The 20,400-nt window shown below is 35.9% G+C and overlaps 1 protein-coding gene across 3 annotated transcripts in view; it reads left to right on the plus strand.

The window, feature by feature from the left end:
• EPHA6 (EPH receptor A6) overlaps positions 1–20,400 on the plus strand; it is an 871,253-nt gene that overhangs the window by 595,898 nt on the left and 254,955 nt on the right. For 2 of the 3 annotated variants that reach the window (XM_044251185.1, XM_044251182.1), the window contains exons 7-8: positions 166–213; positions 619–781. In XM_044251185.1, the coding sequence (XP_044107120.1) occupies positions 166–213; positions 619–781 (211 nt within the window). The remainder of the gene's footprint in view (positions 1–165; positions 214–618; positions 782–20,400) is intronic. The other variant, XM_044251184.1, reaches the window with a different exon arrangement.

A 20,400-nucleotide genomic window follows, 5' to 3' on the forward strand; every position in this document is an offset into this window, starting at 1 on the left:
GTTCTCCCTTAAGGGAAGATTTTCTTAGTTTTATGTTTCAAGTTGGACTCAACTTGAGTTGTTAACTACTGTGGCATCACTGAGTTTTGGAACAAAGCAATTGATTCAGGATAAACTACTTCAAATTTTAAAAAACAATTAATTTATTTTTCCTTTCACCCACAGGTCTACCCACGGATAGCGCCGGCATTTTGGCACTACCTGCGGGTAGAAGTGAGTAGCGGGTACTTGAATTTTCCCACCCTTGCTCCTTGCACTCTGCTGGTGTGGTCTGATCTGATGTGCCCATTTTGTTCCCGGTGCAGCTGCCATTCTGTGTAAACGTGCTTTCACGCCACCACCATTCCTTAGAGTTGGATCAGAAATCCAAATCACCAAAAATCCAAGTGCAAGTTTATATAAGATAATCATCTTTCTTAATAAATTACCAAATCAAGACCATATCATATGCATCATAATGATAAATAAGTGCTAAATTTTGGAAAACCATGCTTACACCTCTCTTTAATCAATATTTTTGATATTCAGAGCATAATTCCTCAGCTTAACTTGGGAATGTTTCTAGAAAAAAGTGGAATAACTCTGCTTCATTTCCTTTCTCCTCTTCTCTATCCCCAGGAGCATGAGCAGCTTACCTATTCCTCCACGAGGTCCAAGGCACCCAGTGTCATCATCACAGGTCTCAAGCCAGCCACCAAGTACATATTTCATATCCGAGTGAGGACTGCAACAGGATACAGTGGCTACAGTCAGAAGTTTGAATTTGAAACAGGAGATGAGAGTAAGTTTTACACAAACATATAAAATAAGATGTTAATTTCGTACTACTTCAGTATGACCTGATAGGTAAAAATCTGATGTCCCCAATTGTGAATAGTTTCACCAAACAGGATTCTGTTCACATAAATACTCATATTGTCATTTCGGTTAATGTTGTGGTGATATCATTAAATATCTCCATGAAATGCCTTACTCTACCACAATTGTAACGTGGCCCTAATACATCTCTTTATGCAGAATTCATCACTCATGCTATAGCATAGAGTCTCAGTGGGTGGTGTTAGCTTAATTGTTTGCCAGTTTTGGCATCATAATGTGATACTAATGAAAACTTGGAAAGGAACAAAGCCGTGAGCAAATGATTTTAGCAGTTAGTTCAAAATTGTACAGCTTTGGCTTGTTATCTCAGATCAATAAAAAACAGTAGTCAGGAGAAAAACTCCACTGAAATGTACATTACAAGTTTAAATATAGACACATGGGCTTAATTAGAAACTCAAATTAGTTCCGCAGCCTTGATGTGTTGAAAAATCAAAATGGGAGACGAAGGGAGTGAGGTGTTCCAATGTCATGTAACATAGGCTTTGAAATGTCTTATTTAGTCTAAATCCAGCTCTACCATTGAATTCAGTTTTTGCTTTCATAAAAGTATCTTACTGCTATCTTTGTAAAGACAGTATGTGGCTTTTGCAATGTTCCTTTATGGAAAAATGTCCAAATATCTAATTATAATAAAAATCTGTCCCCATCATTGCTAAAATACCCATATTTATAAAAGAATTCAAGAATAGCAAATAAATTTTAAAAATTCTTTATAAGTAACAATAATAGCTACCATTTATTGAGCTTATATCGAGCTGCCATTTATTGAGCTCCTAATAAGTGCCAGAAATTATGTATCTTATGTGTATTTTTCCATTTAAACCTTTCAACATCCAGTAACACCAGTATGATTTTACTAATTTCACTCATGAGAAAACAGAAGTCTAGAGAAATAGAGCAATTTGTCCAGATATATGGAATTAGTAAGAAGCTAGGCTATGGGCGCCTGGGTGGCTCAGCCATAAGCAGCTGCCTTTGGCTCAGGTCATGATCCCAGTGTCCTGGGATCCAGCCCCACATCGGGCTCTCTGCTCAGGAGGAAGTCAGCTTCTTCCTCTCCCACTCCCCCTGCTTGTGTTTTCTCTCTCTCTCTTTCTCTCCTTCTTTGTGTCAAATAAATAAATAAAATCTTTTAAAAAAAAGAAACAAAGAAACAAAGAAAGAAACTAAGCTGAAATTTGAAACTGAGGGCTACCTTTTCCAAGGCCTATGCTCTGAACTACTCCACCATCCTACTGAGTTCTTTCATTGGAATTATTAAAAAGAGCTAATGGTAAGATCAGGAAACAGGCCACAATTCCTCTAGTATGTCACTTCCTCAAAATGAAGCTGTTGGAATTTCAAATTCTATGATGGAAGGAGTGTTGTTTTTATATTGACAAACAATATCAATTTGTAAGAACGTCCTCGTTGCAACTATATGTCGCTAAAAGGTGGGAAAACACCAGGATAATTAAGGAGGAACACAGCTTAGGGAGAGAGAGTAAACTAATGAATAAAAAGAACACATGCAACCTGGATGTGTAATATCAGTGATGGTCATTTATAATCCTGCTGGAGACTATTGACTTCTCAAGCTAGAGATTAAATTGTTGGGAGTGGAATGTAATTATCACAAAACATAGTTCCATAATTAAAAACAATATAAAAATATTCAAAGTGCCATCCCTCCTGTTGACTCTTTTTCCCCTGCTCTCCTGTCAAGACTTTGCCTTGATGCAAAGCCAGAGGATGCGTTTCAAGGAAAGTTTGGTCCTGGGAAGAGTCCTGTCATTGTGTTGTTCAGGCTGTGTGTACAGCATCCCTGCATCTCAAGTTTCCTTACTTTTTTCACTGATGAGAAATTTATCTTTTTAAAAGTATGACATTTTTGAGTATTACATCATTAAGTCAAAAATATATTCTCAGACAAATTTATAGGGCTAAATCTAGATAAGTCATTTGTGTTTATCTGGGACTTCTATAGAAAACAATTTAGTCTAATTTAAAAAATAGTTCTACTCTAAATATGAAAATTTTAATTTGGTTTAACTCTAAATTTCAACTCATTGTACTTTCAGGACTAGAATTCTTTCAGATATTATATAAAAGACAAGTACTTTGAGATTCCTGATCAGAAAAGTTCCCATGATCACCAATGACTCAATATAATATTTATTCATCCAACAAAAATGTATAGGATCGTTAATATGTGCCACACTCTCTGTGAGGCTCTGGGGATTAAAAAAAAAAAGTAATAATAAGACCAACAGCCTTCACATAATTTATAGTCTAGATTTGTGGGAAGAAAACAAAAATTTAAATAAAAAATATAAGGTTAACCCCACTGAGCCACCCAGGTGCCCCCCCAAAAATATATATATATATATATAAGGTTAGTGAATGTACTATCATAAAAATATGCAAAAGGTGCTCTGAAAGCATAGGGAAGAAAATTTTTAATTTAGCAAGAATGAGTCATGAAGGGATCAGTTGGAAGGTGAGGAGGCTCATTCTTGAAAGAGGAGCAGTAAAGGAATAGCAAAAACACTGAGGCCTGGGCGCCTGGGTGGCTCGGTGGGTTGAGCCGCTGCCTTCGGCTCAGGTCATGATCTCGGGGTCCCAGGGTCCCGGGATCGAGTCCCACATCGGGCTCTCTGCTCGGTGGGGAGCCTGCTTCCTCCTCTCTCTCTCTCTGCCTGCCTCTCTCTGCCTACTTGTGATCTCTGTCTGTCAAATAAATAAATAAAATCTTTAAAAAAAACCAAAAAAAACAAAAAAAAACCACTGAGGCCTGAAATAGCATGAAAAATTTAAAGAAGAGCAAGTAATTTGGTGTGGCTGCAGTGAGGAGTCATAAAGGTGAAATGGTGGGAACAAAGGCAAAGAGTTAGACAAGGGCCAACACGAAGGTGCTCTTTTGGCCCCACGAAGGATGTTGAGCCTTCTGAAGATACTGGGGAGCCAGGAGGGGGTTTTAATTAGGAAGGAACATGACCAGTAACAGGTGCAAGACCCTATCCTGAGCAATTTACACAAATTATCTTTTTAATTCTAACAAAATTATTTCTCCTTTTAGAAACATAAGTAGCTTTACCAAAACCTGATAATCAATGAGTGGAGAGGTTCAGGACTAGAACCCTAGAACCATATGACAATGGCCACAGCAGACAGCAAAAAACATGTTCTGAATCATTGATTCGTAAATAACATGAAAGTTACTTTTATTAGATCCTTGAAAAGACAGAATCTCTGAGAAGAATCTGAAAAATATGTTTGTCTAAATCTGGAATTTAGGTAAAATAGAATGGTTCCCAAGTCACTTTACAGCCTAGGGGTAAAATCATTTAAAGGATCGTTTTTTATCTGGTTAGTTTTAAATTGCATTTTCAAAGCATGCTGTTTATATCCAGAAGAGAATTTCAGTGAATAATGTCATAGTTGGATATGAGCAGGTTTACTATAAATTCGGGTATATAATAATATGAATCCCAATCTATAGCATCAGTCTTTTTCTCTTCATACCCTCCTAGCTCATCTTTCAATTTTGGTAGCTTTTGTCTCCTGAGTAGTGCCTGAACTAAGTTCTCTCTTGTGCATTCTATTTAATTAACTAACTTTACAATACAGACATAGAGGTGGGGGTGGATTGGGGAAGAGAGATGAGGTTCTCTCATTTGATGATCTGGTTCAATTTCTTTTTTAAGTAAACAGAGTGAACTACTTTGCAGTTTCATTTTCTCTAGCCATATCTGTTTTGCTTGGTTCAACTTTTAGTTTGCCAATAAGACAGTAATACAAAATAGAAAGAACTCCTTTTCAAAATCATAGTAGTCTTAACCCACTAGTGTTCTCCAAATATAGTGGCATCTGAATAACAATCACAGTTACCTCTCTTGTCTTCTGGACCAGAAACTAGATTTTTTTCCAGAGTCAGATTATGCAGTAGAAACTAGCTAAACAAATGTAAAATCACTAATGATGATGGCTAGCACTATGAAAAGAACCTACTTTACCTAGACCTGTTAGTTTCCTCTCTCCCCAAGACTACAGAATAACCTCTTTATATATGTGTATATGGAGAGATAAATAGATAACATATAGGTGGGAAGATATAAGTAATTAATTGATCGATAGCTATATATATGATATCCCAAAGATATACATGTACACGAATGTACCTATTCATGTATATAACACTCCTATATACTCCTATCTAGCCACAAAAGACTTTTCTGTTTTATTGCTGTAATTCCATTATGTCTGCTAATCTCTCTTTGATAAAGAATGTAAAACTAAATATTATGTCCACCTACAGCATTTATTGAGTACCTATTGTGTACTGGTCTTTTTAATCAGGCACTGTAATTGATTCTCCCACCTTTTTAGAATGAATATAATAAAATTACAATAAATTATAGAATCAGTAGTAAGAAAGTAAAAATATATAAATATTACATGTGGATCTTCTTGAGAAAGGTAAAAGATTGGTGTCAGATGCTAATATAAGAATTTTCTCCATATTAAAATGAATTCATATTAGGCCCAAAACTATCAAACACACACACACACATGCACAGATTAAGTACAGACCTTTTTGGCTTATATGAAATGAATGAAACAACAGGAAATGTTAACCACCTTATATTTATTATAATTTTGTTCTTATTTTCTGAAGAAAATGTTCTTCTTTTCAATGAAGAGAAAGATAATTAAAGTTAAAAAGTTATCTACATAACCAGTAGTATCCATATCCTTGAAAACTTCTTTAAAAAGATGTTTGATTTAATTTTTTAATAATAATTTCTTAAAATTACACCTACTTTTTTTTTAGAAAAAGCAATAAAAATAATTTAAAGATAAGGAAGTTAAACATTTGGTTATTTAAATCACCAAAACTTTTTTTTTAACAAGATTTATTTATTTATTTGAGAGAGAGAGAGAGAGAGAACTGGGGTGGGGGGAGAATCCCAAGTAGACTCCCCACTGAACATGGAACCAGAGGCCTGACTCAAGCTCATGATTCTGAGATCCTGACCAGAGCTGAAGTCAAGATGTAGATGCTTAACAGACTGAGACACCCAGGACTCATAAAACCCCAAGACTTATCTAATATCCTAATGTATTTTAGAGTAGCAGAAAGTAATTTCATGTACACATCTTTTAAAACTCAAATAAAATATATCCTGCTGTATTGCAGCCAACTTGAACATTTTACTTAAATACTTGTGAAGAAAACTTGTGAAGCTGTCAAAAGAGTGCAGAATCCATAGCTTAAAGCCAATTTTTGAAAGAAAGCTGGAAATTTACACATAGTATTTAGCAGTTTACCTCTCCCATTGCATTAGTGGCTATCCAAATGACCCAGGAGAAGTATTGCCAACATGAAAGCATTGCATTCTTTTCCCCTGGAAGGATTAATTATACATATACATTAAATTTCAGCAACATACAAACTTAGGTTTTTACCTATAAGCTATATAAAGCACTTTTGTAGCACAAAAGCCACATCTGTCAACATTTTAAAATGTATTATTTACCGAAAGTAGTAACAATGGACTAAGTTTATATCACATAACATAACCGCACAAAAATCATCATAATCAGCTTTACCAACCAAACAATAAATTACTCGACCATAGTAGGTATTTCAAAATAGAATCTTATGTCATGGGGCACCTGGGTGGCTCAGTCATTAAGCCTCTGCCTTGGGCTCAGCTCATGATCCCAGAGTATAGAGATCCTGTCCCACATGGGGCTCTCTGCTCAGTAGGAAGCCTGCTTCTCCCTCTCCCATCCCCCCTGCTTGTGTTCCCTCTTTCGCTGTGTCTCTCCCTTCCAATAATAAATAAAATCGTATGTCGTGTCTTGCACATGTATACAAAAAGTGTTAGTGTAGTTATAAATGAATGAATTTAATCAATTAATTATTTTAAAACATCCATAATAGTTAGCTGTTTTTAGTATGGTTTCATAGTTAAGCAATTTGATTGTTTAACAATTTATAAATGGGAAATTATTCTAGAAATTAAGGTTCAATATTGTGTCTCTTATTCCTTCTTCCCTAATTTGTTCTTTATGGTCCAATTGGACCAATTTTTCTATATTCCACCCTGTCCACTTAAAAGCCCCCAAATCATTGAGTATTTTCTATCACATAAAATGTGAATTTCTCAACAAATATTCAAGTCTCCCTCCAATCCTAATCAACTAACATCATTCTTGTATCATCTCCCTCTAGTTAACACAAACTCTGAAAAAATGTATGGATGCTTTATACATGAAATTTTCTGAATCTGCATAATTTCTAAGCTTTTTCTGTGACTTCCAACTGGAAGATTCAGAAACCTATCACAGTACAGATGGTCGGTCCAGCTCATCTGCTACCCCTCCTGAAATGTTCTGGATTAGTCTGGTGAAAAGTCATCTTATTTGCTAAGTTATTAGCTCTTCAAGGTTAAGAACTGTAGCTAGTGTATTTTTGTGTCTTGTGAAATGTCTTGCTTATAGTTTCCAATGTGTATTTAATCAAATAAATGAATAACTTACAATTTTAAAAGGCTGAAATTGGGAGAATAGCATGCTGCCTGCCAGTCTAAACAGAAAGAATCAAATATTTTTATTTGCCACAGATAAACATTTTAGCTTGCTTTATTTGGGCAGTCAGGCTGTAACTGGCTTGAGTTGTATAGAAACATAGTATGTAGAACTTTAATCACAAATTAATTTTTAATTCTAAAGCTAAGGGCATTTTAGGTAGAGTTAAATGATATTTTTGTTGTTGTAAAACATATTTTTTCATTAAACTTCCTTTTGAAAAAAATCTCTATTATGCTTAAAAAAAAAAAAAAGAAAAAACCACTATTATGTTTGATCTGGTCTATTGGTTGAAGCCCATTCTGTACTGCTTCAATTACTTAGGATGAAATTAGCTACATTATTATTAACAGCAGCCAGAAATTTGAGGATGGTTATTAATGGTGAAGCATGAAGCAGAAAGAGGACCAGCTGACCCTGGTGGAGTAATAAAAAAGTTAATTAATCAAGCAAGAGGCAGATTTCATATTTATGAGTCTACCCAGAGGAGGACAAATACCAGTATGTAAGATTTTAATTTGAAATAATCTCCAATCAATAGAACACTTTTTTTCCCCCTAATCAATAGCACACTTTCAGTGTTGGCAACCATAGCTATCTAAATGCAAACGGCAGTAGGAAAGAAGAGTTTTCTAGCAGTTAAGTTGTCCAACTATAAACTAGCCCACCTTATGAGGTAATAAATGCCCCCCATGATAAGAATTTGTGCCAACTAGCTGGATACATTTTCAGCATATCATAAAGGAAATCCTTGCTTTGTTTAGGAGGTTGTGATACAATCTTAAGGTAACTTCTAACACTGAGGTTCCATCAGATAATATTTATTGAATTATAATTATTTTCCAAGCACTTAAGTATTCTTTGTGGCTACTAACCTTTGAAGTACATACTATTACCATGTCCATTTTATGAATCAGGAAACCAAAACACAAAGAAGGTTAGTAACTTACCACATTCCACTAGTAAGTGTTGGAATGGGCATATTATATTATATGGGGATAGTATTTTTCATATTAATGATCAGAGTTAGGACTGAGTTCCCTTTATATCCAATTCAGTGTTTTTACTTTTCTTATTCAACTTGGTCATTAGCTGTGATTTTTTTTAATATTTTATTTATCCATTTGACAGATAGAGATCACAAGTAAGCAGAGAAGCAGGCAGAGAGAGAGAGGGGGAAGCAGGCTCCCCACTGAGCAGAGAGCCTAATGCAGGGCTTAATACCAGGACACTGAGATCATAACCTGAGCTGAAGACAGAGGCTCAACCCACTGAGCTACCCCTGCATCCCTAGCTCTGATTTTCTACATGATTATTTTTTATTCTTGCCTCCAATTCTTCACCCTCCCTTAAACAATTATATTCTTTCCTAACATAATGTGTGTTTGAATATAAACACAGATTTTCAGAAGACTATAATTATACATAAATCACCAAGCATCAAGTTCAAAGAGCTATGTGTATTTTAATACAGATTTCTAGACTAATGCACACATGGGAGACCAAGTATAACTCTAAAGGGACAAAATAATGTACTTAATCTGATTACCTTACATGAGCAGGGACTTGATGAAGAGTAAGTATTTGCATAGAGAATGGAAGTCTCCTCTTAACAAGACTTTGATTAAAAAAAAGATATTTTGCTTCCATTTTGCCTGGATCAAATAAAGACCTTAAATGATGGGAACCAAGCTCATGTACTGTAAGACAGACTGAAGGTTCCAAAACAAAAAATATTAAAGATCACAACTTTGCTAAATGAGCTGGAAAAAATCATTAACAGGATCTTAGAAATTATAAAATGTGCATATTAATATTCAGTGTTACAATTGGTCTCATATCAAAAAAGGAACTATTAAAAAATGGGAGATCTAGTTATAAAAATAGAATATAGGTTTATTTTAAGCCAATAACCTACAGCAACATATACAAAAATATGATTTCTTTGGGATATCAGCCATCATCCTTTGACCGGAAATTTGTGAGGTTTTTTTGAGATCAGGAACCATTTCTTACTCATTTTTGTGTCTTTTATATTGCTTTGCTGACACATAGAAGGCTTTCAGTGAATATCAAATAAGTTGATGTTATCCAGTAAATACTCAATTAGCATGCATCTGTTACTTCAAAGAAATCACATGTGTTTTATTATTTTAGTTATATATTTTCAGTATCTTGTTTGTGTTTTTGTGCATGTATATTAAAAACAGTATGCTGAATGTTAGTCAAAAGATGCAAAATGTCATTTATGCAGGATAGTAAGTTCTGAAGATCTAATAATGTAGAAAATAGTTACAGATCTGTAGATCTATAATGTGACTATAATAGTATTGCATTGTGTATTTGACATTTTCTAGGAGAGTAGATCTTAAATGTTTTTACACATATACACATTCTCACACACACACATATGCATGCACAATAACTATGTGAGGTGATGGATATATTTATTAGCTTGATTGTGGTGATCATTTCACAGTGTATACTTATATCTAAACACTACATTGTACACCATAATTATGTGCAATTTTTGTTTGTCAGTTATACCTCAATAAAGCTAGAAGGAAAAAAAATATATAAATAATAAACATTCTCTATCTTCAGGAAGTTTAGACTAAGCCACACCAGAGAGTCTTCTAACAGAATTTCCTATATATGCCATTCTCAAAGTCTAATTTTAATTTTACTTGATTTGAGAGGAGATGGATTTTTTCTATCAGCTATCATATAAATTGCCTGAATTTTTCTGTCAAGTTATTTGACTTTACAACCTTGAATCTTCTAGAGAGCAAAAATATTCCATAGACATTTCAAATTGCTCCAAATTTAGTGAAAAATATATTCCCTATATAATACATGAAGAATTATAACCATTCTTCAGACTAGACAAATCAGTTTTATTGATTTGAATCTTGAAGTGACTTATAAAAATGTCATATTCTTGCGCTTAGGAAAGCATTAAGGGCAAAGTCAAGAAAACTTTATCTCTTAATATAATTGTGTATAGCCTATCTGGAACTGCTGGTGGGATTCTTAATTGTGCTGACTTCCTACTTCCATCAATTGCATGATTATATACTCTGCCCAAGACAGGATAAAGAGTATTGTGTTATTCAGTAGCTACTTCTGGAATGGCATTCTAAAGCATGAGGGGAGTTCTAGCTAGCTGTGGAATGATGCCCAGTGGTGATACATAGCTTTAGTTCTTCCGGGGAGAGGGCAGAAACACCTGAGGCTGTGATGAAATTGTCCTTTAGGAAATTCCAAGCTGCAAGGATGACACAGCTTGCCTTAGTACTTCCCAATGGAATTCTATCCATATGGTAAGCCATGATTTTTAGAGCTAAGAAACTTGAGAGTTGAATGAAAGAGTTGTCAAACTGTCTAAGGTGGGTGAAAAGTATTTTCTATACAATATATAAATACTAAATATTATCTCCCTATGTCAAAACGTGAAAGCATAATTTGAGTTTTTCTATTTGTATGATTCTAGGATACAATAAAAAATAAGTTTCAATTATCTAATGTAACATCTTTTAAATTTGTATTCACTCAGTGCAAGTCATCTGTTTTTGCTGTACCTCACTGTGAAGTCACAATATTGAATGGACAGATGTTTATAAAATAAACCCAGCCAGCTCTACCAAACCTTGTTTGAAGAATTAAGAGACAGCTTAAGTATTTGCATTACACTTTAGTTTTTCAAGTAAACAGTAGTTCAGTGGAATTTAAGTTAAATAACAAGAATTCTTGGCAAAATAGCTGGAGCCCTTTAAAGGATGTAGCTGTGTATGCACAAACTGGAGCATGACACGCATGAGCATATTAGGGCACTGTAAAGATAGACAAAGTAGCAGAATATGGCAACTTTACCACCAGATATAAAATAGCTGATTCACAACAATTGAATTTCTTATTCTCTTATGCTTTTGGGAAACTGAGCATCCTTTTAAACATGCTCCTGCACTATAGTTATTTTTAAAATAAATATGTCTTATATTTTCTAGATACAAAACCAGAAAGCAGACTAAATGATTTTTCAACAATCATTTTCAACATTTTGTAAACAATGATCAGTGCAATATTGCTTACTGAATTTAGCATACATATTTACACATACATACATGCATGTAATACATATATTCTGCATTCATGCACTCTTCCTATTCTCATTTTGAAATGAAGAAATGAAATTGTCAGTGTCTTCAAAATTGTAGCTTAAGTTGTTATCCTGGGAAGTAAGAGAGTTTATTTCTAAATTTGATATGTTTGTTTCTAAATTTAACACAAGGAGAAAGTGAAGGGCATGTGAAAGGAAGCAAAAGCTAAAGCAAGCAGAATGTTTAATTGTTCAATTTATTCATTCACTCTTTCACTTGGTTTAAAAGTACTAACCCATGGGCCACATATAGAAGGAGGCGCTGTGGATCCAAAGATAAAAAGAAGAGACTTGTGCTTTACTTTCACAAAAGCTTGTGAGAAGTTTCAAAAATTCAACAAGTTTATGAGGTTATATGTGACATTTGGGGAGCACAAGGAGAAGAACCCAAACAAACCTATATTAAGGAAAGTTTTGAAGAAGAAGTGTTATCTTAAAGCAAACTTTAAAGTTAAATAAAACTTGGCTAGGCTAGTGAGAGGTGTGGAGTGTGATGTGGGGGGTAAGATAGGAGGGTCAGGGAGCTTCTGTCCTCACATGTGTGCAGGCGTGCAGGTGTACAGATGAAAGTGAGTATGGAACGTTCTAGCAACTGAAAGCATTTTGGTATGGCTAGAACTATAGTTTTCAAAATGTGGGTCCTGCACCAAAATCGGTAGCAACGATACCAGAGAAAATGTTAGAAATGCAGATTTTCGGACTCAACCATATACTTCTGAATCAAAAACTCTGGGGGTGAATCCAACATTCTGTTTTAACAAGCCCTTCTAGTGATTCTGAGAAGACCCAGCAGCTTCAACAGAGGTGGGGGTAAGGAGTGTTGGGGGTGATGATCTTGGTACAGAAAATACAAGACATGTGACTGGAGTCATAGATAGGCAAGGGCCATACGATGCTGTCTCTGATCTTGCCAGGAAACCTTCCTGAGTTTTTATTTTTCTTCCTTTTATCTGTAGTTTGGAGACAAGCAAGCCAATCAGAATGAGCTTCCCATAACTGACTTCTCTGGTACCACTGCTAACACATCTAATTTTCTCACCTTCATTTTATCCACACTAAAAATAAAACCTTCCACATATCTTTTTCATTGTTGCTCTAAAGCTATCGTAACTTCCAAACTCCCTAGAGACTATTTTAGCTTTAGAATTCTCCTACCAAAAGTACTGGAACCTTGGGGATTATCAATTTAAATTCTAACACATGCTTGCTCTCTGCCAGCATGTGAGCCTGCATATTTCACCTTGACAGTTCATATTTGGTCTCTGGACTTTCAAGACACAGTGAATTATGACCTGCTCACCAGAGCCTCCTGAGAAAACTGGAGCTGAGCCATCTCATGCCAAACTTTCAACAGAAGTTGGTCAGTCGCAGATGTTCTAGAAATTAAGCTATCTGGAAAACTTCATGAATCTAGATATCATAAAGGTGATATGTTAGCAAAGTAAAGTGAGACATCAAGACTATCATGTCACACGAGGCTGTGATGGACCTGTCTCAGGCTAGGTTACTTGCATGGTTGGTCCAATTGGTAAAGGCAATGTAACACTTGGTATCCTGGCTCATGACCATTCTCTACTCTAGACATTAGTTTCTCATCAATAAAATAAAGGGAATGTGCTAAATGAGCTACGCTTGCTCTAAAAATAGAGAACTCTGAATGAAGCGGTTAAGCATTTGGGCCAGACCAAGCTCTGCCACACCCTAGATATTAGGACCTAAGGAAGGCAATTTAGTCTATGTAAGCTTTTGTTTCTTCATCAGAAAACTGGAAATTTATTTATTTGTTTGTACACTGATTTATTCAAAAAATATTTGTGAAAACACACTCTGTACTCTATACTAAGTGCTGTTCTACATGCTGTGGCTATAGCAGAAATAGACAAAGATCCTCAGTGTCCTGTCCTAGAGCTTATGTTCCAGAGAGGAGGGAGACAATAAGCAAACAAGGAGTAAAATATTTAGAATGTTAAGTGATGCAGAGCTCTGGTGTGTTGCCTAGACCTCCCCTTCAGGACCCAGGTACTTACTTAATCTCTTAGCTAGTGGGTGTGCTGCCTGCCAAAGGCTCCTGGCTGAATTCCTTTCCAGATGTTGGCTCTGTCCCAGTGTAGCTCTGGGGAAGCTACGTTCTCCAGAGTCATTTCCTTTCCCCAGAGGTGGGCAGAATCCAAGTCTGGTCATTGTGGGGCACAAAGCTTTGTGCCCCTGTTCAATTCGAGACAGCTGTGAAGGGTCCTCTCAGCACTTGAGATTTGCAGAGGTCTTTGTAGCTACCAGATGGCAGTTTCAATGCTCCATTTTTCCTTTTCTGCTACCCTCACTTCCTAACCTGTCCATGCTGAAATCACTCCTCAATAAACCTGCTACCTACAAAGCTGCATGACAGAATCTGCTTAGAGGAGGTTTCCTCTAAGGGTGATGAGAGATGCTCTGGAGAAGAGTAAAGCTGAGAAAGAACATAGGGAGTGTCTGTCTCCTAATGTGATTGTTAAATGTTAATTCTCACTATAATTTGAATTAATTCTATGAGCTGGCAGCTGGCAAACACTTTGTGGAGGAGGGCCTTCACCCTGGTCTTGAAGAAAAGAAAGGATATAAATAAACAGAAAGAACGAGGAGATTTTTCATGATAGCATCTGATTCATGCAATTCAACTTGGCATATATTTCACAGATAAATAGATAAAGAAAACTAGTGAATTTCAGTTGAAAGTTCAACCTTTGGACTTAACCCTGGATTTAGATCTTGACCCTATCACTATCTTTGTACAAGTTAGCTAACCACTCTCCGCCTCAGTTTCCACATAAGGAAAACTATGGATAAGAATATCACCTAATTCCTAGTGTTCTTGTGAGTATGCATTGGTTCAATGCATGTGAAGTACTTAGCAGAATATCGTACTTGTGTGGTTAAGGCTCAGTCAATGTTGAGTATCAATATTGACATTATTGGTATTAATTTTCAGCCCTAAAATTCCATTCAGACAATTTCAAAATGGTCTTTAGAAAATGAAACAATATTCTTATCTTCTTGTATCTAGACACCCTATAGAAATCAAGTCATTCTCTAATTCTTCCTTTGACATTTATTTTCCATGCCCATTAGCTTACCCTGGAGACAGCTGGCTACTCTTGATGTCAGTTTTTGTTTCATTTTTATAGGTGACATGTCAGGGTTAGTGGGCTTCCTCAGATGAGTTGACCTCCCGGTGCCTAAGCACTGGAGTGGTGGGCAAGCTAGCTCCACACTTGAACTTCTGAGATACCAGCCCTTAACCAGCACAGTTTGCAAGTCAGGGAGTCTCCATCAGTCCTATTCCTGCGCCATCACCTTGTGGACCCAGAACCACTGTCCCTCCTGTGTCTGTGATAATCAGGTTATTTATGGGTTGGGCCACTTTTCTTCTAAATACTTAAATCATAAAAAATTTCCATACAAACAGATAATATAGCATAACGGTTGGAAACTGTAACTCTGAATTAGGTTATCTGTACTTAAATTTTGGTTCCACCACTTCTATCTGTATAACCATGGCAAGTTAATTAAACTTTCTGTGCCTCAGTTTCTCCTTCTATAAAGTATATCCTAAATTATATGTGAAGTAGTTAGAACTGCAGATAGCACACATAAGCACTCTGGAAGTATTTTTTGGAATAATTACTGTCCTCCTCCTGAGGAACAGTCAATCATGTCTTGGGTACATAATGGTATTTTGTATGAGCCTGTGCTGTAAATCAGCTGCCTTACATTTCTTAAGGAAGAAAGAAAAAAAATTTTTTAATGAAAAAAAGTGTAATTTTAGAAAGAAAACTTCCTTAGGGACTTTTCTATGGAATTCTCAGTCTTCAAGTAGAAATGACGTACAGCCACCTATCCCACAATAATTTTTTGGTTAAATAACCATTTAACTGATTTTCTTGCACAGGAATAAGCAATCCAAAGAAAATAAAAGTTAGCTGTATATTGAAAATTATATTTTGGCTCAGAATACTATTAGTTATATGGACATTGGGGAGGGTATGTGCTATGGTGAGTTCTGTGAAGTGTGTAAACCTGGAGATTCACAGACCTGTACTCCTGGGGCTAATAATACATTATATGTTTATAAACAAATAAAAAAATTTTTTTAAAAGAATACTATTAGTTATACTGTAAGTTCTATAAGTAATAAGCACAGAATATCTTGTTTGAGGAAGCATTTTACTTTTTCAGTTTATGGAATAGATACAGGTTTGAGAATATTTGAACTTTTTATTTAAAGATTTTATTTATTTATTTATTTGACAGAGAGAGAGAGAGAGAGAGAGAGACAGCAAGAGGGAACACAAGCAGGGGGAGTGGGAGAGGGAGAAGAACGCTTCCCGCTGAGCAGGGAGTGGGATGCAGATGCAGCGCTCTACCCCAGAACCTTGGGATCAGGACCCTAGGATCAGGAACTAAGCCAAAGGCAGACACTTAATGACTGAGCTACCCAGGCACCCCCATTTGAACTTTTATAAAGACACATTTTACTTTGCATAATCACCGGAAAGAGGGCTCTTCCATTCTTTCATTCTTTCCCAAATTAATCCAAATTCCCCAGCAGACAAGTGTTATCTAATTGCCTTTAGCACATTCTTCTTCGCTTTGTCCTATTCTGTACGGCAGCATTAAAATGCCTTTTGAGTCCTTCTAAACCACTTCTCCCTGTTTGTATTTCTCCATCTAAGAAGCTGCACCATTTTATTTTTAATTCATTCATTCATTCATTAAAATTTAATTAAAATTTAAATTTTTAAAACGTTTAAATGTTTAAATTTTAATTTGTTTATTAACATATAATGTATTATTTGTTTCAGGGTACAGGTCTGTGATTCATCAGTCTTACGCAATTCACAGAACTCACCATAGCACATCCCCTCCCCAATGTCCATCCCACAGCCATCCCATCCCTCTGACCCGCCTCCCTCCAGCAACCCTCAGTTTGTTTGCTGAGATTAAGAGCCTCTTAGGGTTTGTCTCCCTCTCTGGTTTTGTCTTGTTTCATTTTCCCCTCCCTTCCCCGATGATCCTCTGTTTTGTTTCTCAATTTCCTCATATCAGTGAGATCATATGATACTTGTCTTTCACTGATTGACTTATTTCACTTAGCATAATACCCTCTAGTTCCATCCACATCGTGGAAGCTGCACCATTTTAAAACAATCTACCTTTTTGTCATTTTTCTCCCTCTCATCCTGCTCAAATGCCCACTGGGAAGATGGATATCAAATTGAGTTAAACAAAATGTAAAGATACCCAGTTAATACCCATGGAGGTTTTTGTTTTTTGTTTTTTAAGATTTTACTTATGCACTTGAGAGATAGTGAGAGAGCCCATGCTGAGTTGTGGGTGGGGGAAGAAGCAGAGGGAGAGGGACAAGAGACTCTGAGCTGAGCACAGAGCCAGCCCAGCACAGAGCTCAATGCCATAACCCTGAGATCAGGACAGGAGATGAAATCAAGAGTTAGATGCTCAACTGACTGAGCCACCCAGGCATCCCCCCCAACCCCCCATGGAGAATTTTTTTAAAAAGTTATATACCTTTACAATGGTTGTTTGCTTGATTTTAGCAATATTTTTAAGCATTGTAAAAGTATATCATTTATGATCATACTCTACCATTACCCTTAAGGTAAGATAAATTTAATGAATTTTTTTAAAAAAAACACACACACACATACACACACTCTCAAATTTCTCAAATTTCTCAAATCTCTCAAATTTCTGCACATGAGACTGTGTCTCTCTCGTTATTTTTCACAATGCTCTTACTGCCTAAGATGGAGGGAGAAATACTTGACTGGAAAGGAAGGTGAAAAGTGATTACATAAGAGATTGATGGGGAAATTGTACCTTTACACTGACCAGTGACCTGTGCCTCTAAGGCACAAGGACTTACATACCAGAGGAGAGATGGAGGCATTCCTGCTCCATCCATGACTGTGGAGACAGTTGAAGGAGTCTTATATGCACCCTTCTCCTCAGACTTCCAATAGTTTATACTTTGGCAATTGGGGCATCAGGACAGGTGAAAAATAATAAAACTCAGTTTGGAAAACAAAAACAATTAGAAAAATACCTTTTGGTAATATTTAGAAAAGCAGCAATGTAGAAAACCTCACCTGAAGCTAGAAAGTATGCACCTCCATTGCCCCCACCCCCACCAAAATAAGGGATGCAACACATGAATTAGTCAAACTAATAAGTATATGGAATTTGAAAATTCTTCTCATGTTTTAAAAAGAGATAGAATGACCTCTATTTTTTTGTTAATCATCCAGAATTATTTAATCAAGAATTTTGTTTAACAGAACATGCCCAAGCTTACATATAACCAATCTAAGTCATTAATACTTATTAGTAGAGATGAGAGAGAATTACAAGTATAGTCAAATTTCATGTTCTAGGAAGAAAGCTAAATGCTTTAAGCAGTAAGTAGCATGATTTATCCATATATATGTTAACTTATCTAAATTGCCCTTAATTTTTATAGGGATACCCTCTCAGAAAATCTGATTAAACAGAGGAAAGTTGACTTTTATTTGACTTTTATTGCTCTTCTCCTTAAAAACAGTTGAGGAGGTCTAAAACACATATACAAAATGTTTACTAAATTATAGCTAGAAGTAGAAAATTTGATCCATAAAACCAAGAGGGAACAGAATCTCATTTTGAGGATTATTACTAGAGGTGCACTACATGTACATTATCACTGCCTCTGAGATTTCTGGAAGCAGCTAGAGAACAGAGACGTCCTCATGTTCTTATGATGTGAAGCACAAATGCAGGAAAGACAGATGAGGAATTTGGGGATAATGGCCTCAGCAGTTTTTTTTTTTTTTTTTTTCAACACATGCAACAGTGTGTTTATTTTATTTTTTTTAATGTGGACTTTTGTGACCACAGCCTTTGATAGAAGAAGGCCCAAGGTAAAATGTCACTGATGGAAGGAGATTTCCATGCTGGGAATGAGATGAGTGAGAAACTTTACTTAATACGATTCCGTGCATACCGACTTCAAAAGAGCTAATATATCTGGGGAGTGAAAGAAAAAGAATCACTTTTTAAGTTTATTTTCAAAATATTTGTTCTTTGCTCTTTGGTCAGAAACTAAAAAATCAGAAAATCTTAAGGCCCTTTGGTTGCAGGTATCAAGTATGCCATGAGCGTTAAGCAAAAAGAGATTTAAGAATGTCCCTGACAGGGCCACAATGAAAACATGGGGACGAAACATGGCTAGGCTTCAAAAAGGACTGGAACAAGAAACTAGAAAGCTCTTGAAATGAAAGGCAATTAGTCTTTTTTTTTTTTTTTTTTGGTCCATACAGCTACTCGTTTCTGTTTCTCTCTCCTAGGACTAGTTTTACCTGTACCTAGTTTTACCTTTGTTCAGTTAGGAAAATATATCTATCTGCTTCATGGTCTGCAGTGTCACATCTTCTGTTCATTCCAAGCAAAATCACCAAACTGACCATAAATCCTAATTCCAAAATTCTGGAAGAGAGATCATGTTTGGGCCCAATATGAATCATGTCTCCATCTCTAATCTAATTCATGTGAGTAAGGACCAGGGACAGAGAGAACAATTTTGCAAGACCCTGCTGTGGAGGAAGAGGCAGTTTTCAGAGACAGGGCTGAACAGATGCCTCAGAGGAAACTTACTAAGAATTTTGGGGTTAGTCTTTAAAGAGAGCTTAGAATGTGATTTATCTATTTTCATACTGATAGATGGTATAAATGCTTTAAAAAGAAGGTGAAGCAATACAGAAATCTTTCCACTGTTAAAGGAAAGACACCCAGCCAGTATTTTTGCCCATCCTTCTATTTGCTCTGAAATGGCCTGGAAGCAAAGCAAAGATTGTCTGCACGAAGCAGAGCTGAATCTGCTCCAGCAATTAGGAATACTCTATATTAAAAGCCCAGAGTTCCACACCACTGGATGCTGTGAAAAAAGATGATTCTGGCCTGGAAAATTTTCAAAGCAGGTGTTCTAAGTCATCAAAAAGAAACCTGAGGAGTAATGCTCCCATGGAAAACGTTATATTGAACTGCATAGTTTTGCAGCATGCTTTCTAGGATAAGCTGTGGAAAAAATATGCTTGTACAAAATGGAATAGGTTGTCTTGTTTTGTAGAGTTTTGATCAATCACCTTCTGTGTGCCGAAGAAAATGATTTTAGTTTTGATAAAGTTGATGACGTGCAATCCCTTCTGGCAGCAGTAGGATGACAGAATTATTTGTATCCAGAAATCAGTTCTAGTTGTTGAAAGCTGAACCCATATCATCAGTATATAGGAAAAGGCATATCTTTCTAACAAGATAACACACACCCATTTTGTCTATAATCAATATCATGTCATGAAGATATTAGTGTAAACGGTAAATAAATGAGACACAATACTGTTTTATAGAACATGAAATTGTGAATGCATATGTCAGGAAATTTTTTCTTTTTAGTTTATTTCTTCAAGGGTATTTACTCTACATTTCCAGAATCACAATACTAAGCCTCACTTTTGAGTTAACTTGATTTTCTGGGCAATGAAGCCAAAATTTAGTGAAAGATCAACAGGCAAAGCAAACAACCTTATTTTCTTGAAATTAATGGCTGTAAGTTGTAGTACAATATTGTGCCTCAAACCCTCTTGTTTCTAATATAAAACATTTAACTCGGAGACTTCACACATGGTTCAAGAGAAAGCACAACACAAGTAATAGAGGGAACATTAAAAAAATTGATGGAGCCTTAGTTTTTTGGGACA

The sequence above is a fragment of the Neovison vison genome, chromosome 6 (genome assembly GCF_020171115.1).
Source record: "Neovison vison isolate M4711 chromosome 6, ASM_NN_V1, whole genome shotgun sequence".
Classification (NCBI taxonomy): domain Eukaryota; kingdom Metazoa; phylum Chordata; class Mammalia; order Carnivora; family Mustelidae; genus Neogale; species Neogale vison.